The 23,462-nt window shown below is 44.7% G+C and overlaps 2 protein-coding genes across 2 annotated transcripts in view; one reads left to right on the forward strand and one right to left on the reverse strand.

Moving 5' to 3' along the window:
• Window positions 1-985, reverse strand: part of ablim3 (actin binding LIM protein family, member 3) — a 38,021-nt gene extending 37,036 nt beyond the window's left edge. The window contains exon 1 of the mRNA XM_079167449.1: window positions 662-985. Within this exon, the coding sequence (XP_079023575.1) occupies window positions 662-674 (13 nt within the window). The 5' untranslated portion in view covers window positions 675-985. The remainder of the gene's footprint in view (window positions 1-661) is intronic.
• A 3,934-nt stretch (window positions 986-4,919) lies between these two features.
• sh3tc2 (SH3 domain and tetratricopeptide repeats 2) lies at window positions 4,920-22,569 on the forward strand. Its single transcript, XM_079167628.1, is given in 23 exon segments — window positions 4,920-5,115; window positions 9,922-10,020; window positions 11,139-11,267; window positions 11,876-12,003; window positions 12,179-12,284; window positions 12,780-12,923; window positions 13,751-13,952; window positions 14,106-14,179; window positions 15,659-15,854; window positions 16,083-16,219; window positions 16,374-16,424; window positions 16,529-16,806; window positions 17,202-17,396; window positions 17,521-18,381; window positions 18,488-18,708; window positions 18,806-18,972; window positions 19,459-19,636; window positions 19,740-19,890; window positions 20,007-20,129; window positions 20,288-20,438; window positions 20,536-20,732; window positions 21,385-22,094; window positions 22,096-22,569. Coding segments are annotated over 23 exon segments (4,836 nt in total). The 5' UTR covers window positions 4,920-5,072; the 3' UTR covers window positions 22,391-22,569.
• The last annotated feature ends 893 nt before the right edge of the window (window positions 22,570-23,462 follow it).

Below are 23,462 nucleotides of genomic sequence, written 5' to 3' on the forward strand. Positions count from 1 at the left end.
ATGACAGAAGCCCCTCGGGCTGTCAGACTCATTTGTAATGTGCTGCATCACAGTGAACTAAACTTCATGAGACCGACAGCGGTCAGGTCAGAAACCTCCAGCTCGAGGGTTTCCTGCTCCTGCAAGAGGACAGGTGGGCTTTTTTTTTTTTTTTTTTTACAAAGAGGCAACAGCTGAAAGACTGGGAGGTCTCCCATGAGAGGTCAGAGGTAGTGCTGGTGGTGGTGGCTAAGAGGACCAGGAAGGAGAGAAGAAGACGAAAGAGGAGTGACAGAGGAGGGGAGCAGACATTGGGAGGGACCAAGCAACAGCTGTTATGTGGATGAAGAATCCCAAAAATGCTCCTCTATGGATGAACTCTGGAAATATTCTCCTTTGACCTCCAGATATACTTAGCTCTCCTGTCCTCTCTAAACCTGCTTCCAGTCTTTGATAGGGAATTTGTACACATTATACGCAGAGATATGTGTCACATAAATTCTATAATTAAAATTACAAAGACATTTGTGGAATTGGTTGAGCTTTGATTTGAACCCGACTTCAGTTGGCACTTTATCTTCCATCTCTAGACTCCCATTGTTCAACGGTAGTTCTGCGCTCACATAGAGGTACCGTCCTCGCGCTATAAGTGGCGAGATAAAGCGCGCAGGAATGGACTTACCACTGGAACTCATGATGCCCACTGTTGTTCTTATTTCAAACAAAGCGTCTCCGTCGAGAATAATCCCATAAAGCGAGAGGAAATCTTCACGGGGCAGTTCACTCCCTCCAAATTATGCAATGTAAACAAATTGAACATCTAGTGAACGTAAATGATGCTCCTCACTCTGCGCAACACCGCTTCCAGTCTAATTTCTGACAAGGTGGACAGAGCCAGAAAGAAAATAAAAATAAAGGGTATTTCCAGTAATGACAAAATCCAAAAATAGCGCTCCTGTTCTTGCTGCGTGGGAAAGTCGGCTGTGTTGTTTTTTTTTATTTCCTCCACAGAAACAATGCTGCTCAGTCGGATTCCACCTTCACATGTTCGCTCGTGGCTGAATCTCGCTCCGCCGCGCTCTCCCTGACCGTGTGCTGCTGCTGTCACCGCGCGCCTCTCACATAGCGTCCGCGCAGCCGCGGCAGACCTGTTCCGGCCTTCACTTTCAAAATAAAATGAACAAAGGCAGCCCTGACCTTTTTCTGTCTAAGGCTAAGCGTTACAACAACGCTAATCACATAAAATACCCTTCAATTTTTAGGTGTTGATTCTTATATGTGCCTTTACTTGTCCATAATTCTGAAAAGTTGGAAACATTCCCACAACACATCATTTTAGAAGACCTTTACTATTATCAGATTGGATTTTAAATGACCTTTTCTATATTTTACACATTCTTTTGATGTAATCTATTTCGAAAAAATATATGAATCACCAAAAAAACTAATTCTCGTAAGCATAGAATTGAGTACTTTTGGTTAAAATATCTGGTCATCGGTAATTATTCATTTCTGCTGTTTTCAGGGTAAAAAAGGGTTTTTAAAAAATCCTTAAATAAACCTCTTCAAACACCCCTTTCAAATTTAGTAGATTCGAAGAGATGACATTCGTTTGAATGCTTTACCAATGATCAGTATACATTGTTATTAAGGGACTGAAAGTGTAAAATAAAATACAATGTCAACAATAATATGATTTCCTTCTATATGCTAAACCAAATAGGCTGTACTTAAATCTTTCTCGTAGCTCATAAACTGGGACATTTAATAACAGCGGCAATTAGCAGCCTACTGGATGTCACAATAAGTATTTTTTTATGGTTTTATTATGAAAGCAAAGTAGCCTTATTTCCGGTATTACTCTGCCTATCTATTGGTGACTTGACTGCTCTCTCAATAATCTGCGTTAAACGACGTCACTCTGGGCTGCATGTGAACGCTTTGGGGACCCTATCGCCCACATCACACTGCAAGAAGTGTTAAGCGTCACAAAGTCATTATTCTCAGTCTTAATTAATTTTTCACACGAGGTGAGTTAGAGATGCTCAATGTCTGAAGCGTTTTAAATTAATTGAATCATTTGTTGAACCAGTGTCATTTGATTCTGGTCAGAACAATAAACCTAAGGATCACATGAGCAGCATGTCTAAAGAACCGCGCAGACTGCATGAAACAAAGTGATTTAAAGATTGTCGAGAGCCTTCATGAAAAGGAGACTTGTTGGTGTTTTGATCAGTGCCAGGCTGGGCTTGTTGCTAAAACTGTTGTGACACCGCCCTCTCCTGGAAAGTCGACGTAAGCAAATTTGTTAATTGGATTATCTAAACCGGAGCTGCTGTCGAGTAGTAGAGGTTAATTGCCAAGCTGTTGACAGATTTACTCTGCTGTGTTTGGTTGTAGAATCTCAGTCACTACCTTACATTGAATGACCTTTAGAGTTATGCAACACAGTAGGACTTTGACTTGCATGTCATGTTGTTGATAGCAGAACTGTTGTGCATTCTGACTCAGTGGTGTGTCGGCATTCAATAGGCTCAGTGGTATCAATGCGGAAAGATCTCCATCTAAAGGTGAAACACCCATCCGCTGCTTCCCAAACAGACATTGGTCAAGTCAGATCATGTTTAAAGGCAATTGAATTTGGCCAAATGCAACAAAAGTCAAAGACCCGACACATTTAAAGACTTTAAGACTACAGACTAAACAGCAAGTAAACAGAAGGCAGTTTATGGTTTTATATATACCATAAACTGCCTTGTCCCGTGTCCTGAGGAAGCCGTGGGTCTGAATCCTTGAGGAAATTGGACAATAGGGGGATGTGAGAGGCGCCTCTCTCTCTCTCTCTCTCTCTCTCTCTCTCTCTCTCTCTCTCTCTCTCTCTCTCTCTCTCTCTGCTGCCCTCTCTAACCACTTTGGTTCTGGAGCTCAATGGTTGTACAAGATGTTCTCTCTTTGTCCCTTTAATCTGCTTAACTCACTCACTCTATTCCAACAGAGTGCTTTGTAAAGCTAACGTGTGGATTTCACTGAAAGACAAATTCCTTCATTATAGGGTGCGCGAAGCTTTGTACGGCGTAACCTATTTGTTCTTCCATCCATTCACTGTCCAGCAAACCTAAGGCTGCATGTGGCAGATTTTATATTCATGTAATGAATTATAAATGTTGCTTAGATGGTAAATCGACTACAACACGACACATTGTGACATTAGTCAAAGCTGATTGTGATCAATATGGATAATGATTTACTTAAATGAGCCATCTTTATCAGGGTGTGTGTGTATGTGTGTGTGGGTGTGACACTATGTAGGTGGGTGCCCTGAGGGCCTGACGTGTGGAGCTTATTGTGCTCCTGTGTCAGTCCCGCGTTGTGTGTTGCTTTTGTCCTCCAAACTGATGGGGCCGAAAAACAGGAAGCTGGCCTTCCTGTGCACTGAAGGCAAGCGGGGCAGGAGGCCGCCAGTTCAACGCGGTGGTTGTCGCCGTCCGCAAAGGCGCCGGCGCCCCCTGATCGACGGCAAAGGCAAACATCTCCCGATGTGTGTTATTACTGGAACAAACCTGCGCGCGGTTGACATCACTCTGCGCCTTCTGATGGAAACGGTTTCCACTGATCAGACATTATTCTCTTTATGAGCTGCTTAACACATGACTGCGATCATGTTTTGTTGCAGGCCTAGTGTATTGCCACATTGCATTGACTAATCATCCACTCAGTGTTTTTCTATTGGAGGTAACATGTCTTTTGTTTGTCTCGCACAGGCCATGTGTCCACTATCAGTACTGATCAGCACTATGCTGCATTCTTCACAAACCCTCTCAATCCTTGCCCTTTGTCCAACCACATGGCCGGGGAAAAGTTCATGCACGCGCGCACACACACACACACACACACACACACACGCACACACACACACACACACACACACAAACACATGTATTGCTTCCGCTTCGCTGATATCTGTACCCATTCCCGTAAGTTGATAGTCAATACACCCATATTCCCTCTTTTTCTCTGACTCTCTCTCTCTCTCACGCACACACACACACACACACACACACACACACACACACACACACACACCATTCGCAAAAGGAGCAGAGTAAATGGTCTGTGTCCTGCAGCCTTGCATAGCCAATTGCATGATCACATGGGCAGTGCGGGGCTGATATTCTGTGTTCAGGGTGACTTTGTCATGGTACACTGGGGGTTGGGGGATACACAATCAGTTTATATTTAACTAAGCAGGCAGAAAAACCCAGAAGAAACCACAGCAATGCCAGCCTGGGGATCATATCTTCCCAAACACAGATAGGGTTTGACGTGACCCAGAAAGTGAAAATAATATAATCAGTAGAAGTTGGGAGAGGTCACTGGTGAATACTTGACATTTCCAGGCATTACAGTACACTCAGTGGAATGCTGGCACTGTGTGTGTGTCTCGAGGAGCAGGACTGTGAAGCACCTCTGGAATGAAGGTGAGGTGTGGATACAGCAGCAATTGTGCAAATCAGCTGATTGTTCTTGACGGTAATCTGGATGTATGTGTGCGCCGTCGAGTCAAACTGGTGCGACTGGTGTTGCGGAATGAGGAAATAGACTCTAAATGGGAAGTGGAGTCACATAATAGCCAGTGTTCAATAACCTTTAGGATGATTCAAATGCAATTTTAACTTGACCTCTTTTCACTGGTTGAGTCTCCTTTTAGGCTTTCCAAACTTTGACTGAGAGTGTGTGTGTGTGTGTGTGTGTGTGTGTGTATGGGGTGAGAGAGAGAGAGAGAGAGAGAGAGAGAGGGGGGGAGAGAAGGGGGAGGCTGTGTCCTTGTTGTCCCACAGAAATCATGGGAGGAGTTAACAGCAAAACTTCCTCAGTCACTGACATGCCGTCTGGGCACAAACGCACACATAGGCTCACACACTCTCACTGACTTACACGCTTCCTTTTCCCCGTTTTTCCTCTCCTGTGCATTCGGGCTGACGGCGGAGAATGACAGCAGTCTCGGCAGCTGTCATGAGACGCAACTCACCAGTCCAATGGTGAGACGGCACACACACACGGACACATAGAGACACACACATTCTGCAACGCACATGAGGAATGAAATGAGAGGGGAGAGCTGGCAGCAGCACAGAGGTGAGAGTTGGGTTTTTTTCTACTTTGCATATGTCTTTCTGTGTGGAAAACTGTCTCTTCCGTTTAGCAGGTTTAACATTGCTGCACTTTGCACTCGTACCAAGTTTCTGTCAGTCAGGTATCGGCTGGACAATATAGCTGTCATCCAGTGATTGCAATTCCTTCTTCTGTTTACTAGGTGCTTGATAATGAATGTTTAACAAACTCTTCTGATGGACTGATACATGAGCATCCAAGTTGTACTATGTCTTCATTCCATTAATTACACTATGATTGGACTTCCTTAATGTTTGTTTCAGTGTTTGTTCAAGTGCCGCTATGCAACAGTGTGGGAATCTCCCTGCAGGGAGATCTGTCCTAGACACACAGGCATGTGAGTGAGCGAACAGGGGGTTAGTCTATACTTAGACTCCATAACCCCTGTCTCATATTACTCTCCGCTAACTCCTGTACTACATTTTCCGAATCTACAAACCCCGATTGTACACATACACAGTCACTAACACCTCAAACATCCCCCCCCCCCCCCTTTTTTTTGGTCCTGTGTTTGAACACAGCTAGACGCTGCTGACACCATGTGTTTCTTATTAGGTCGAATGCTATTGTCACGGACTGCTGAGTGTCACTATCGCAGGCCAGGCTTTTGATGTGTTTTCAGACTGCGTGGAGACTATAAGGTCATTCATGGTATGCGGCCATTGGACTCGGCAGCCCCTGTCATTGCAGGCAGTGAATACTGTGTTTGTAGCTTTAATCAGACGTATACTGCTCGTATGACACTTGAGTAACGCTGTCCACACAGTGTGCAGTCATAGAGTCACACCGGGGGAAGGCTTTTGGCCTCCCAGCTGACAGGAAACAATAGCTAGATCAACAGGTGTTCGGTAAAAGAGGGGAATTGACACTCATGGTGTACAGCATCGCATTGTTTTTACTGACAGTCTCTGTATGTTTTAAAGTGGATGTCACTGGGGACAACTTGTGCCCCTTTTGCAGCATTTGGTGCAAACAAAGACCTGGCATGTGACCGCACATGTCGGCCTTGAGCAGTCTGCGTTTATTAGATTAGACAGAATCTGTTGCTCTATGCGAAACAAGCAGAGTCTAAACAGTGTCAGGATATGCCCCGACACGCATTGGGCCTGTTTACAGCCTTCTGCTTCACAAGATGCACACGCACAGATTCAATCATGACCAGCCAGCCGACACGTAAACAAGATGAAGAGACCGGTCTCGGACAAGGATATCAGCCTCTTTGTCTCCGGCATGTCAAGCAGCGGAATGATTAGGTCACAAAGGAGGAAGAAACTTTACACATTTGTTTTCCTTGATTATGGATTACATGCAATGACTAAACTCACACAAGAGCACATGCACACATGCACAGAGCACAGGCCTATCTCACTAATGTAACACTAAATGTCTCCATCACCACAGCATCAATTTTTTTAGAGAAGTTTCAAAGATGTATCTTTTAGCGATCCTTTGTTGGTTAAGCATGACAAAAGTCTGGTTGGCTCGCGTTTTGAAAATGGTAGCATTTGAGGTTATAGGCAAGGTGTGGAGTTTGAAAGATGTGGGCATTTATTAGGCAGGGAGGGCCTCATGAAAGATGATACCTAGTTGCATTATGGGAAATGTAGGTATCCAGAGTTTTGGGGGTGTGACTCATATAAGGTGCTTAGAGTTCAGGACACTGCCTCTTCAATTTTGTCTATTCTTTCTTTAATTTGTTTTACACAAGCCCCCCTCCAAAGTGCAATGATGAATCACTGGAGTATCTCTATGAAGGTTGTTCAGTAGTCAGCTCACCATTGAGAGCCAGGAGCCATTCAAAAGTACTGTCAGCCCCCACAGTTGTTGTGTTGCTGTAGAGACACCTAGTGGTGTAATATGTTATTGCATTTGTGCTTTTCTATTTAACCCTCCATTCTTGCCGTAGTTAGTCCCTTTAGTTTCTGTCTTTCTGTCCCTTTAGTTTCTGTCCCTTTAGCAGCTCGTTTTCTCTTTTCACCTTTGGTAGCCTTTGTGTAGAGTGTAAATAGCTACTTTTATATATTCTTTGTGTGTTTTAGATTAAAATGTATGTTGTAGTTGTAGATGCCAATCACTAATAACATTTTTATTAACATCGATATTGAAATTAGCTTTTATGCTAACTAGTCCTGCCTATGTGAAAGCTAAGTTATATGCTACATTTTTATTGTGCATTCATGTTTCTGTATATGGGCAGTTTGTAAATATTTAGTTGTATTTCTAATTCATTATTATATCCTGAAATATGTCCACATTAAAGGCATTGTGTTCGAGTGTAATTTGAATCATTTAGTATTGTACTTACTTTCTCTTGTCATCAGTGAGTTCATGGCATTCCCAGTACATCATTGAAGCTGTTTGACTGATATTAAAGCTATCCTCTTGTTTTTAATGCAGATATTTCTTTAAACTGATTCTTTGCATCTTCATCTCCAAATAAAAAGGAGTTTGGTTTTCCAATTTGCTGCTATAGGTTGTTGTACTTATCATTACGACACACCCTGAAAAGGAACACCACACCCGACACAGCTTTAAAATCTTGCACTATCGGGGCGTTACATATACCGCCTGGGTGAACACATTGGGCCGGATCATTACTGGCCAATTACCTAGTTTACCTCCACCAAACAAGAGGCCCCCGTCTACACTCTGTGTGCTGCAGAGAACATAATAATGGTACTCTAAAGGAAGCCTCTATTTCCTTCTTATATGGTGAAAGGTCACATGAGGTCAATGATTCTGATCTTCATAGCGTACACATCCCTCTGCCCGCTGCACTCCTGTCTGCCACCCGTCCGATGGCAGAGAGTCGTGTTGAACTGTGAGATGTGGATGAACTGATCCTCGATCCATGCCACCAGGCTGCTCTCACTCCCCCAACCCACCACCCCCCCTGCCTCCCCTCGCTGTGACCTTGCAGCCTGTCCCTGTGTGGCATTGCCTTACAGTGGCTCAGCAATACGTTCTCTCAGCGACACACACCAAAGACACACACACATTGTCTCTGACACACATTCTGTGCATAGTTTCAGTGACACACACAGGGAACACACAGGGAAGCTCTCTCTGAGGCCTGTCCCCCTCCCACCCCCCCCAAAAACACACGCGCACACACACACACACTGATGCCAATCGCAATGAGTGCTTTGTGCATTCACTGACTTGACTGGGCAGCTACTGGAGAGAGAGAGAGAGAGAGAGAGAGAGAGAGATAGAGAGAGAGAGAGAGAGAGAGAGAGAGAGGGAGGCTAGTGGGAGGAGGGAGATGGAGACAGCAAGAGACAGAGGGATAACAAAAAGAAAGCGGACCCAGACAGATAGAGGAGAAGAAGAGATTAGACTTGCAGTGGGACAGAGGGGACACATCCAGTAAACACTAACTGGTGGAGGAGACGGAGTGAACAGGACAGGAAAGGCAAATACAGAAATAGGAAGGGAAACAGGGCTTGTCCAACAGAGAGGAAGAGAGTTGTTGTTAAAGAGGCTGGTGAGGGTGAGGGGGGTGCGCAAACTGATGGCATTGATCTCTGGGAGCTGCCGGCTCCTGGGCCAGATGGCGTCTTGTTGCTGCAGACCGCTGCTCAACTCCTGCTGCTGTGGACCGTTCCTCAAAGTCTGCCTCTCCTCCTTCACAGGTCTGTCCCGGCACGCTCTCTGCGCAGCTACTGTGCCGTCATGAGACGGACCGCTGCTTTCAGATAGACAGGAGCATAGCTCTGTACACAACATGGGTAACACACTTAGCCAAGAAGGTAAAAAAAAAAAAAAAAAAAAGGGGGCATGGTGTGTTAACTGTACTGTAGCAGCATGACCGTGCTCGTGTTCGACTCAAGCAGCCCTGCTGGTGCTAACTGTGCTCTGTGTTGTGGGACGGAAAAGAATAGGCTGTTGTCCTCTTCGGCCTAATGTCATGTTGCTAAGTTATGGCCCCATTGTCTTGTTGTGAATGCTGTGCGTCAAGATAATGCTGTTCTGCTGTGTTCTTGCACTGACAAAGCATGTGGAAACAGAAGAAAAGTGGCATTTCAATCGAAATGATCACTTTTTTTTGTTGTTGCTACCCTTTAGTTAACAGTATGTTCCTTCTTTATTTCAAATGGTGTGTGACTGTATGTCTGAAAACAATGTGACCATGCATTAAAGCGGAGGAGTCAGCTGTGTGAGCCTGGAGGTTTTCCTGAGTGTTTGTCTGTGCGTCATTAAACCCCCCCCCCCCCCCCCCCCCCCCCCCCGACAACCCCTCACACTAACCAAAGGCATGAAGTTGTCATTTCCAATATCAACACAAGCACCTCCACCTCAGCTATTTTGTTAGTTTAATCAATACAAAAGAAAAAAGTATAAAAATTACAATCTCTGTTTTACGGCTACTCACTTGTGTCTTTCTTGGCCAGGAGCAGTAGCCTGCTGGAGTCTCCTCCAGCAGGTTACTGCTGCCAGCCAACAAATAGTCCTGCACATAACTGGAAAATGGCGAATTGTAGTTTTTACACTTTGGTTTCCATAGTATAAGGTGTTCAGTTGTGAGCCTAAGAGGTTGTGCTGGTAGGCTTGTTGTTTTCTTTCCGTTTGGACAGAGCTAGGCTAGCTGTTTCCCACAATTTCCAGTCTTTATGCTAAGCTAAGGTAACCAGCTGCTGACGCCAGCTACATATTTACCATACAGACCTGAGAATGGCATCAATCTTCAATCTTTAGTAATTGATTAAAGGGAGCAGCAAGGGGACTAAATGAGTTTTTTCATGAACTGATTCGTTTTCCTATTTACAGACATCTCTCCTGCTGAACTGGATGCTCTTTGGAGGGAACCGCCATATACTCTTGGGGGAGCAAGTGAACACTTCTCAGGAAATGACATCATGACTCAAGGTAGACTATTGCGTACTGGACATCTCATTCCTCCATTAGTTTGGAGATCAAGCAAGAACGTGAGGCTCATTTGATTCGGCGCCGCTGCCTGTGTGCTCACAAACACAGAGGAAGTGTTTGGGACATCCTCCCCGCACAATGGAACAGACTAGGGAAAGCCCGTCACCACTATACTGCAACAGCCAGCAGTTATATTCAGATCCTGTCAATGTGTTGAGATAAAGATAACTCACTGCCTACACTACAGTCTGTGATTCTTACCTTACAGTTTGGTAATGTTAAAAGCTTAAGTACCATACTGTAGTATGAATGCTAACTTGACAAAATCAATCTAAATAGACAGTTTAGTTGTATCACTGTACAATTAAAATATATCTCTGACTGCCTTTTACCACATGAACCCATGCGGCCTCTCAGGTCATCAGGATGCTAACGGTTCAAACTCAACATGGAGAGGCGTGATTTAGTTACTGTGCACCACAGAGCTGGAGCAAACACCTAGAGGATATTTGACTTGCACCAACTTTGACCACCGTTAAATCCACATTAAAAACTTTTATGTTCTGCACGGCCTTTGGCTGAACCTTAAATACTTACCATGCAACATCTTGCCCTCCTATCCCGTATCCTGTGTCTCTCTTCATTACGTTTAAAAGGCTGCTATTAGCATTTTAATGTTTATCATTCAGTTCTTTTCTTTTCATTTTAATGTATAATGTAAAACACTTTCAGTTGCAGTTGTGTATGAAAGTGGTACACAAATTAACTACAAAAATAAACGTTTAAAAGACAATATCCTCTACCAGCTTAGGAACCGCTGCTCTAATTCGTGGCTTCAACTTAATGTAGCATATGACTACATACTGCTGTGTTTTCTTAAATGATTGCCATCTTGTGTCATCTGGTAACATTTCCAGTTAAATCTCCGTGACAGTCTGGGGCTTGCATTTGTAATTGCAGTTTACTCTGAACAGCCCATTTGATGAAATTGTTTCTATCTACTAAACACCTGTCTTTATCACACAAAAACCCTAAAAATAACATGCTGTTCAGGACACACTGGCGGAACTGACCCAGGACCCAGCAGCTTGTCATCCTGACTTTGTTTCCTCTTTCAGGTGCAGTCGAGGAGGACGACGGTCCAGTGGTGGAGTCAGGTGAAGGAGGGGTGGAGCCTGACAGCTACTGGAAGAAGAAAGAGGCCTTAAGAGGAAGTACTATGTCACTGGGAGAGAAATTCTCCTCAGGTACCTTTAATGATTCGTAGTATGTTTCGACTTAAAATCTACCTTTTGCATTAGCCAGTCTAAACTGGTTACATGTTATACACGGAGGCATTTCCCATTCGTTATATGTATGCATACTGATGAGGCCTATTTCCCTACTAATGTTTTACTCACTCAGCAGTTTAGCTCCATCTCCCCCAGGTTCTTCCTCTCAAATGGATTTAAATGGCCACACTGAGAGTCCAGTAAGAGGCCTAATAGCTTTGTTATTCCCCCCGGTGAATAACTCGCAGAGCATCACGCTGGAATACGAGCTCTTGTAGAAAATCTTTAATGAACTCTTGAAAGTTTTGCCTCTCCCTAGATGTTTTCCCTTTTGCTCTGTGACTTCAGGCGGAAAAATGCACCAACGTATTTGTGCGAGTGTGATAAATTGGAAATATCATTATAAAGACATTAGTTGTTTCTTCCTTTAATTCTGGCAGATCATAAATCTCTCGTTCTCTGTGCACATTTTTCTTCTACGCCTATTTGCAATGGCAATTGCTTGTATTCAATATTATTCCACAAGCAGAAACGTTCTAATCTAGAAGTGATTGATCACAGCACTCCGCTTGTCTTTTGCCTAGAAATTGAGCTGCTGTTCACCGGGCGGAGGCGCTCCAGCGAGGATCCTGACCGGGCCCTCCAGGAGGCCCTGCGCACCCGACTCCGAGTGGTGGAGAGCAACAGCCAGGACGTCATCCAGCTCTTTAAAGTGAGTGACAGTTAGACCTGAATATGCAGACATCTCCTAGGCCTTAATGTGCTACTCAGACCTTCGATATGATCAGAGTCCATACAATGCAACACGATACATCGTGCCGTTCATGTTTTGTTCACTTGATAGAAATGGATTGTTGTTATTGAAACATGAGACTTTGTTTCTGCAGGACCTGTCCGCACGTCTGGTGTCGGTCCACGCTGAGAAGGATAGCTTCGTACTCACGTTCAAGACCGTGGAGGAAATCTGGAAGTTTTCTACTTACCTGGCATTAGGTAAGCCGCTATGACCATTTGACATCTCAAAGGCCCTGTTTTCTCAACCAGGTCCGACATCAACACATCATTTTTCTCCCGACGTTATTTGTGTTTGGTCAGAAAAAGGTGACGCAGTCTTGGCACCAATCAGGATTTGGCAAACGTTTGAGTCAGAATCCGATGACTTTCGTGGCATTGTTTCTGTATGTTGCTAGACTACAGTCACTCACATCTGAACAAACCACACCCACATAGTCAAAAAAGAAGCCGACAGGTTGAGTTTTTGAGCCTTTAACTAACTGATGTTAAAGAGAAAAACATAGAATTTGAAACACAGTTTTCAGGCGCTTCACAAACACACAAATGCACCTTTGCTTTACATATTTTTTTCCCCCTAATTATGCATTTATTGTGCTTACTATCATCAAAAGGTATTGTTGGTGAGCATGCAGTGATAGCAGCATAAATAGCATCAGTAGTATTTGTATCTGAGCTGCATGTGCTGTGTCCCAGGTTACGTGGCTCGCTGCTTGGAGAACTTCCTCTGCGATCAGTCCTTCTGGCTGGACCCAGAGCTGCTCAGCGACCTGCAGATCAATGTTTCTGTGGACGAGGAACGACTGGCCACTCTCTACCTGGGACTGTTACTCCAGGAGGGTGAGTAATGAGGTGCTTTAGCACTTTATGGAAGCTCAGTCAGCGTTTTATGAACAGTTTTATTATTAAAGCAACTGTTAAGAGAGTGAAAAGTGGGGAATAAAATGTGGTTCATGAATGTGTTTGCTAAAACGTACACTTCGGTAGTTTAACTTGTGCTTTCCTCCAGACTCTAAACTGAACCGCATCTAAATTCTCTCTGTGAAAACTCTCAGAGTATTTGAAGTGTTTTTTGTCAGAAGCCTCTTGAATCTTGTCACTCTACTTATTTAATAACCAACTTTATTTGATCCCATTACTTTAAATCCATTTTCACTGACCCCAATTAACACAATGAAAGCCTCAGAAATACAGTACACTGCCACACATGACTTTGGACAAATTACAGCGACGGCCTCTTTATGTGCCTCACTTTGTAGAGCTAATGTCAGTGAAATTTTGCAATTTGCTAAATATCTTTTACGCATTATAAACTGAGTCAGTGTTGTGCTACAGCATCACCATTATACTGCTCCCCTACAAGAATGTATATTGATTTCCTGCGGTCTGGTCGACACAAACTTTCTCTTGAACATTTCCCCCCAGGCAAAAAGCTTCACGGAAATGTACAATAAAACTGCAGTGCTGGCAAATAGTGGTGAGAATTACATTAACTTAATAGGGGGAGGATATAAAACATCCATCATTTGCCAGTGACTGAATGAGGGCGCCCTGTATAAGCTGTAGCACTTTTGCTGATTTCTTAACTTATGTGTGGTAACTTTGATCAACACGAAGAGTCACGTGTCTGGATTCAAAAACGCTTTTGTTCTCTTTCTCTTTCGCAGGCTCCTTCTTCGCCAAGGCGCTGTTCACAAGAAGTGATCAGCACGAGGACGACGAAGACCAGCTGTCGTTCAAAAAGAATGATTTGCTGATGGTGAAGGACACGGGGCAGGACAGCATGTGGGAGGGAACCATGCTCTCCACAGGAAACCACGGCCTGGTGCCAGTCAACGCCATGCAACCGCTGCCGTACCCCTTCTATCAGTGAGTCAGCCCCTGTTCCTCAAACTGAGCGAGGGCTGTTACAAATGCCTACATTTACAGTGTCAGCGAAAGTGTAATCAGCTTTTGGCTGAATGAGCAAAGCAGCTACGCAGATGTTGGACATGAGTTAAACTATACTTCCTGTTTGGTCAGGTGGTTTCTGAGGAACTACCCGGGCAATGCTGGATGCTTGCCAGCAGAAAAGGAACCATTTGAACATGCTATCGGTAAAAAGATTACACAAGTTCACACATAAAACATACGACACACAGTGTTACACTCACATACAGTATACTGAACTCAGGTGAAGATACTGCAATGAAAAAGCTCTTGAAACCTCTCCTGTACTCCAGCACCAAACAGCAGACAGACAAAGTTAGAGACCAGCTGGTGGACATAGTGGAGCATTTGGAGTCAGATATTTCCCTCAGGAGTTTCTGGAGACCAAATCAGTGCTAAACGGGGAGTCAATATTGGACTTAAATGTATCAGGTGGACACAAACGTGACACCAAATGAATGCAAACGTTGCTTAATGTCTGCTGTGTAAACAGGCAACGGTTTGGGAACACGTTGGTCATAAAGCACTTTATAGAGAGACACCCCCAAGTGGCCAGTGGTATTTGTAGCAGGGATTGTTTTTTTTTTTCAGAAATTTCACTACTTATCCAAAGTCAGGCCCACTCATGGACGCTTTTTGTGTGTCTGCACACAGTCTGATGACACATATGTATTTTGTTGAATGCTGAGGTCAGCTTAAGTAGTTTAATTCCTGGATTTCTATTGTATGAAATCAAGTAGCGGTCAGGAAATACATTGTGGCCAGTCTGAATGTGTAGTGTCATTTAAAAAACATTTTTGTTTTTGCTCCTATTTTTCAGGAGTTGAAACAAAAGATGTTAGACTTTGTTCTGTGCTCACAACAGACTTATTTTAGCTAAAATTTTGTTCACAAATGTGGTAAAATCTGTATTAGTGAGCACTTCTACTCCCTTCACCTGACAGGTGTGGGACATCAAGATGCTGATTAAACAGCATGATTATCACACAGGTGTGCAATGGGCGTGTCACATTAAAAGACCACTCACACAACGTTGCAGTTTTAACACTCAGCGAAATGCCACAAGATGTCACAGTTTTGAAGGAGTGTGCCATTTGGCATGGCAGGTTACACCTTAATCAGCATCTTGGTGTCCCACACCTGTCAGGTGGAGGGATTAATAGTGGTCAATAACACCGATTTAAACAAGTTTGAGAGAAATAAAACTTTTGTGTGCATAGAAAAAGTATTTTGGGAGAAACGGGAGCAAAAATAACAGAGTTGCAATATATATTTGTTCAGTATACATACGTTTCAGTTTTATATTGTGTTTGTGAAGTCAACAATTTTACTGTTTATGAAGACAGAGGATAATATCAAACCCACTTCCTGTTTACCAGAATACACAGCAGTGCACAGCCACAGTGGATCAATACTAATATGTTTATGCATATAGTAGCTCCAACCTATACGCACTTGAGAAAAGCATTCAAACTTTATTGTTTTATATCCTGTCAATTCTTTGGCACAATATAAAAAATAAATATGAGTATAAAGATGTACAGTATCATCATACTCATGGTCAGACACTGTTCTTACATATTGACCTCAAAACCTCTGAAGTCTGCTGCTCGTCCTTACCCTGTTCTCCTGATCAAATACCTCAGTGACCGGTTCCTGTGTAGCAGTGGTCGACTACAGTCCAGTGGGCCCGGAGGAGCTTCAGCTGAGTCAAGGTGACATCGTGGAGATCCAGGGTCTACTAGTCCGAGGCCTGGATGTGTTCATAGCAACGCACTCTTCCACGGGTCACACTGGTTTCGTGCACAAGGCCCATATCAAGCCTCTGGACACCATACCCCTGTAAGAAGATCCATTCTTTCTAGTTGTATAATGCTTGGCTTGGCTTGAACTTACTGGTCGGATGATGTTGTGCATCATTTCAAGCACTTTATCTCTTGTTTATAGTCTTGAGCTAATCTTTCTTTGAAATCCTGTTTAGTGTATCTGCAGTCTGGTGGGGTTGGGATGGGGTGAGGAGGCCACGCGGACAGCAGAAGTGATAATGCTGCCTTTGTTCCCCACGCACAGAGACAGACGGTTAGTCTTTCTGACTGCGGAGGAGAGGGCCAGCCTCGCTCAGGTCAACCCCTGTAGCTCTGAGCCAAGTGACAGCGGCCTGCTGGAGAGACTCTTCTCGTCTGACATCAGCTCTGTGTACAGGCTAGGTAAAGGAACCACTGGGCTGATCCAGTGTCCTTTTTGTTGGGTGGGGGAAATTCAAGGGGTGGTGCCATAACTGAAATATAGGTCTTGTTAAGATGTTTCCATCTCTATCCCCATCTGGAAAATTGACGCTTGTATTGATTTACCTTGTTTCAGACAGACTGGATGAGACAGACTTCCTGTATATCAGAAACCGGCCAAAACATGGTAACGCTTTACAGTTTATAGTGGAAATCAGCTGTTCATACGCTCAATGCATTAACACAACTCATATATTATATAACTTATATCAGTACTTGTCCTCTTCCCAGATCACAAGGTTCCTGCAAGCACCCGTCAGAGCGTCATGTCAGAGAAAAGTGCAGGGACTCCCCCCTACCAGTCCTCCCCTCGCCTGTCTTTCTATCAGTCCCACAATGCTCTGCCACGCGAGGGAGAGCGCCTGTCCTTCCCTCTGGACGACACATTCAGGGAGATGGACGAGTTCCAGGAAGACCCACCTCTCTTCCTGGAGGAGAACAGCTGGGAGGGGGAGGACTCCGAGTTCAGTGACCCCACACTGACCCTGCTCAACCATGAACACTTCCAGGTCTGCAGAGTCCCAGTTTATTCACTGATTCATTTATTACAGGGCCAAGCACAGAAGCAAAGTAACAGATAGCAGGCGTTCTTGTTTCTGTCTTGTTTTCTATGTTATGTCTGTGGCAGCTAATAAAAGCAAATGCCAAGAAATGTAGGTTCACATTTTCAGGTCTATAAAACAGTCGCAACTTGAAAAATGCAAAAGAAAATGCATTATTGCATGATGAGGTCGATTAGTCCGAAGTAAATATATCAACAATGTACCTGTGTGCACAGTCATATGTGAATTCATTTGACAGCGTTTTCATTATTTCCACTTGGCTGTCCTGTTACCTCTTTTTACCAAACACATACAGACAATCAACGGCCAGCTCCTCTTAATTCTCTTGTTTATTTGTATAGGAGGACTTCCTGCCGCTGTACGACCTGCAGTATTCCTTCCTGTGGGTGACCTTCAGTGGTAAGACCGAGGACGAGCTATTGGGGCACCTAGAGAGTGTCAGGGAGAGCGCCAAGAGGATGGGCTTGGACTGGGCACGGCGACGGGCGTGCTTCCTCCTGGGAAGACTCTGTGCCCGGAAGATAAAGTTCTCCCAGGTTTGCGCTTCTTTTCTAGCACTGATATGTGTGTTGTGGACATATCAATATGCTTTGTTCTTCTTTAAAGAGACCCACAGTATACAGAACATCATCATCTGTATGTTCATATATATTTCCTCAGGCTCGTGTGTACTTTGAGGAGGCTCTCAGTGTGCGTGTGGACAGTTTCTCTGACACGCCGCTCCTTGTCGCTCTCTACACAAACCTCACCGCCGTCTACCTGAAGCAGCGTATGACGGACAAGCTGCCCCAGACTCTGGAGAAGGCCTGCGCCCTGCTCCTCTGTCTCCCCTGCCACACCTTCACCTCCAAGGACGAGGTTGAGCTGCTGCAGCTGCTCCTGAGGAGATCAGTGGTGATGGGGGACAAACATCTGGAGGCTCGCGTCTGCTACCTCGTCTCCAGCCTTTTCCTGCTTCGCAGGAAGCCCGATGACGCCCTCCCCTTTGTTGAGCGACTCCAGTTCCTCTCTGTGACGCTCTCTGCCTCCGAGGGGCGTCCCATAGTTCCTTTGGACCTCAACTGGCTCTTGAGCTGGCTCTATCATCGTAAATACATGCCTTACTTAGCGCTGGCCTCTCTGAGCCTGGACTCAAGACAGGACCACTCCCTCCCCGACTCTTTCCAGAAGATTGAGTTGTTTATCAGGAACTCTGTTCGCCTGAACACATGCTGGAAGGAAGGAACCTCTCTGCTCCCTGCCCAGATTGTGATTTACCTTCAGCAGGCCCTGATTACAGCAGAGCAAGGGGAGGACATGAAGACCCAGAGGGACCTGTGTCAGGGCTTGGCCACTGTCTACCTGCAGTACAACGCTCTAGATAAGGCGGTGCTCTGTGCTCAACAAGCTGTGGAGACAGGAGGCCACATCAGTGAGGAGGAGGGCTTCGAGGCCTCTGTGCTGCTCGGGTGGCTGCTGGTGTTGACGGGCCAGGCTGAGAGGGCCCAGAGTGTCCTGCAGCCTCTGCTCACATCACTCCAGGTACAGCAAACAACACCATTCACCCGGATAGATGTTGTAGAAGCGCTTGGTTTGAAATGTCAGTTTACCTCCTGCTCTGTATGAATATCACGTGTAATCTCTCCAGGGCACAGACAGTCCCACGCAGCGAGGGGTGATCCACAACCTCTTGGCTCTCTGTCTGAGGCGGCAGGGTCGCATCCCAGAGGCAGGCTGGCATCTCCACTCCGCCTTGGTGATCTCAAGGGAAAGTGGAAACCAGAGGAACCAGGCCCTGGCACTGGCCAACTTGGGCTGCCTGGCACTGGATGTGGGGGCGCCTTTGGTGGCAGAACGCTTCTTGGTCAGGTCAGACATCAGTGTTGTCGTTTCCCCACAGGGAACTCAGCGAATGTAGAAAGAGTTTACTAAGAGTTATTTATCGTGCTGCTGATTGCGTTCCCAGATCCCTGCATCTTTTTCTGGAGCTTTGGGAAAGCCCTGTCGACGAGGAGCATGTTCAGACCTACCTTTGGCTGGGGCGGAGCTACAAAGACAGGAGGAAGAGTCAGGACAGCAGGGCCTGTTATGAAATGGGGCTACTAATTGCACTACATGCCAGAAACTTACACAGTGAGTACAAGTTAACATATAAAAGGAATAGTTGGCCCTATTTTCTTGCCAAACGTTGGGCGTTTTATTGTGAAAGGTAAGAACAGAATTAGTGAATCTGGTGTACGTTTCCTTTGTTTAGGTTTAAAGGTGTAATAAAAGTTTGCCGCCTTGGTTCAGTCTGAGGAGAGATGTTGTCGTACACTTTAGTGTACACTTGGAGATGTATGTTCCACACAACTTGATTGGTGGATGCCTTTACATGCGGTGCGAAAGAGACATGTTACTGTTGAAAACTAAACTTTTCAGTGCCCCTAGTGGACACATTGTGTAACTGTTTCAAAACATAGAAATGTATCTGTGATTATCTAAAGTTTGCTCATAATATCATCTGTGCCAAGTGTACAATAAAGGTCAAACTATACATAGTTCTTATTCAGTGTCACATACGTATCACAGTGTATTTCGTGTCAGCAGCAACAGCTAACATACCTGCTGTACTTAAAGGTCGGATGGTGGTGGCCAAGGTGCTGAGTCGTGTGTATTCTGACATGCTGCTGTACGGCCAGAGTATCGTCTACTATGAGCACTGTGTGTCGGTATGCAGAGAGCTGAAGGACAAGAGACTGGAGGGAGAGTATCTGGAAATCCTCAGCAGCCTCTACCTCTCGCTCAACACCGAAAGGTGAGTTTCTGCCTCTCCCTCCCACTTGCTCTTATTCTCTATCCATCTCTTCCACAACGTCTTTGGGGTTTCAGACCAAAACAGTCTCAATTCTGGATTGCAGATCATCTCGTAAATCTCTGGACTACACCAAGCAGAGCCTGAGGATTTCTATTGATTTGGGCAAGAGAGAGGAAGAGTCAGAGACCTGGCTGCAGGTGGGACGCATCTATTACCTCATCCAGGAGGACGAACTAGCTGACATGTACCTGCAGGTGAGCATTTTTCAGTCACTGTTGCATGTAAACGCAACACGTCCCTGACAATCATAGTTTAGTTTGACACGCTAATGTTTCATCAATATTGATCGACAATATGATTTGATAAATAGGCAGCAGTGAAGACGGCCCTGCGGATGAATGATCATCACTTTGCGTTGAGCATCTACGAGGAGGCAGGAGACGTCTACTTTAAAGGCTGCAGGAACCGAATGGCTTCATTGCCTTTCTACAGGGTAAGAGGATGCAAAACAAAGCTGCAATGTCATGGTGCAGCATTTCCCATGATACACTCTGACACGTTTTATTTTGATTCCATTAAATGTTTTTCTTTTAAATCAGTAGAACCGCTGATCTCATTTTTACGAAAAATTCTCCGTGTTTTGTTTTGCAGGATGGCAGTCTGCCGTTTGCACGGAGCATCCAGGACATCCATTCAGAGTTCCGTTTGTTGAGTAAACTGACAGAGCTGTTGATGAACCAGGGAGAGCAGGAGGAGGCTCTGCAGTACGCAACACTGGCTGTTCAGATCGCCGGCAAAGCAGGTAGACAGAGGTCAAGCGTGGCCAAGAACCTGTGCCTCATGATCACCTTTAAAGTAGAACTACTTTGTTAACACGGACCGTTGTTGTTTTTCCTCAGGTGTGCATGTGAATGAGAGGACAGCCTACCACCGGCTGGCTACAGTCTACTACAACCTGCAGCAGTACGAGTTGGCAGAAAACTACTACCTCAAGTCTCTGTCCCTCTGTCCGCCCGCCCTGCAGGACCCCATGGAGGCGCGCTACTACACCAAGGTGTACTGCAGACTGGGCAATCTCACGCTACACAAACTGAAGGTACACGAGCCGACTATATTTCTGTGTTTGCATTTGCATGAGCAAACAGGATATATACATTATGTTTCTGAAATAAATATAATTAATACCTATTATATGAATTATTATAAATAAACATCATTCGGAGTAATTTTGAGCTTCGTAGGATATGTTTGTGACGTGTTTTCCGTACTTATGTTAACTTCTTTATGTTTATACTTATTTTACATCCTTATTTTCAGCCCAATGGTGAAGATTTTCCTGACCATAATTGGTTTTATTGCCTAAACCTAACTGCGGCCGATTTACTATAATGACTTGGTGTAAAATGACATGCGAACATATACATGTTTTTTTTTACGATTTGAGGAAATCGTGAAATTACCTGTCAAAAACTGATGTCATTCCTGAAAGTTAGGCAGTTATTTAATCACAATAATAACGCGCTGACACAATATTTTAGAACCTAGAGTTCCTACAAGTGAAAGTGTAGCCAGCCAGTGTCTTAATAGAAGAGGCTTCAGATTCTGGCAGTGCAACAGTAGCCTTTAGCTTTATCTGGTATCCTTTTCACAGAATATGTCGCCAATCAACATCCAGCCAACAAATAAGATCAAAAGATGATATATATATTTAATTCAAAGGAGACCTCTGCTCTGTCCACTCTCCCCAGGATTCTTTTGACTCAGTGGGCTACTTCCATTTGGCTCTGGCAGCGGCCCTGGAGGACCAAGCTAACCCCGAGGCTCTGTATGTGGTGTACATGAAGCTGGCCGAGATCCACGGCAACCACATGCCCGATGCTCAGCTGTGCCGAGAATACAGAGACAGAGCCCAGAGTCTGAAGAGAGTTCTGGCTGGAGAGGAAGGCGCTGCTGTTGGAGAGGAGAACATGAAGGATGCAGGCACGGAGCCGGGCCAAGAGAGGGACGAGGACTCTGGTGCTGATATGGAGCGTACGGAAAGTTTGCTGAAGACAAACATTTTCACTTCACCTGAAAATGAAAAATATGAAGATAACTTGCTTCCAAGAACTGGTATAACTCACAGAGACACGGAGGATGAATGTACAGACACTAATATTGGAGATAATCACAATAATCTTGATGCAGATGTTCCTCTTGTGGATGCCTTTGGGTCTGAGACAGAAACCATCGCCAGTCAGTCTTACAGTGACAGTATTTTAACCGAGTCCTTTGATACAGCCAAGGAGCAGATCTCAGACTCCAGCAGCTCCACTGACACTTTACAAACTCACCGCAATCAAACAGATGGGAAAGACTTTGACACTGACTACCACACGCCCAGTCAGTTACCTGATAATCACAAAAGTGACATCGCAAAACACACAGATTCTGATATTCAGGATGAACAAAACACCCCCTAAAGAAACGGATGTGCATGCAGATCCAATGACAAAGATGTTCAGTCTTGAGGACAATCGGTCTGTTACTGACCGAACAGAGACTGTGTGCATAGACACTGATGAAGCTGTAAGTGTGGACGGAGAGAAATGTGAAACCAGTGACACACACGGGGAACAGGCGGGCTTCGATGACGTCTACACACAGTCTCTGAGTGGCACGTTATGTTCTTCACTGACATTTCCTTCGTCTGGTCACATGTTTCTTGACCAGCACATTGACTCCAACGTTCCAGCCACATGGCACTTATTGTAGGAAAGATGACGTCAATAAATTAAGTTCTCAGAGGATTAGTGACTCTAAAGCATGTGCCTTTTTGTACAATACATTCTGTGGTTGTTGCAGTTCACTGTGCCTGTTGTATATGTTTTCTAAATGTACGTTGTTGTATCTCTGGTAGATATGACACAAACATAAAGAATGTTATTTTGATGGCCGAGTGTTTATTTGTGCTTTTGTCTATTTAAATATGGGAGACACACATGGCCTTGAGGTGCAAAGCACAACAACTGGAACAAATCAGAGCAAAATCAATCAGAAAAAACAACGTTAGGGAAAACGCAAACGGGATTTCAGGGAAAACAATTGTGTTTACAGCAAAAAAAAACATTATTATATTTTTCTTACTGTCAACCAGCATAATGAAAAGACCAAAACCAACTATGTTTTAGTCTCAATACTTTCCACACAGCAGAACCAGCAGAACCAGGCTCTGCTGTGACTCTAGCTCCCCTGACCCCTCCTGCGGAACCTGCGATCATTGCTGCAGTGCTGGACAACTTGACCTCCAGCCTGGATCAAACAGTCTCAAGTCCAGAGACAAACCCTGCTGAGGCGTCCCCTCCACCATCTCCTCCGACATCCCCTTCTGAAACTCCTTGCAGTACCGATGTCCAGGACAGGGAGGATGTAAATGAAAAGCCAATCCTTAAGGATGGGCCCAAACCCACCAGAGAACCAGCCTCTGCCGCTGTTCCAGCTTCACCTCCTCTGTCAGAAGACGACACAAAGAAAAAGAAGAGAAAGAAAGAATTCTTCCGCCGGCTCTTGAGAAGATTGTGCTGTTGCCGTAAATAATTGTCTTTCAATATTTAATACTGTCACAGTTCAGCATCACACTCAACTCTCAGCCACTGAGGACCCAGGGCGCTCTTCTGTCTGTCTCTCTCTCTCTCTCTCTCTGTCTCTCTCTCTGTCTGTCTGTCTGTCTGTCTGTGTGTCTGTCTGTCTGACATTCCTGAGAAGCAAATAAGACACAGAGACACATCCAAATGTGAATAAAAGACAAAAAGAAACTTATGTTCCAAACAAATGTTATATGTTAACA

Source organism: Pholis gunnellus (assembly GCF_910591455.1).
Source record: "Pholis gunnellus genome assembly, chromosome: 10".
NCBI lineage: Eukaryota > Metazoa > Chordata > Actinopteri > Perciformes > Pholidae > Pholis > Pholis gunnellus.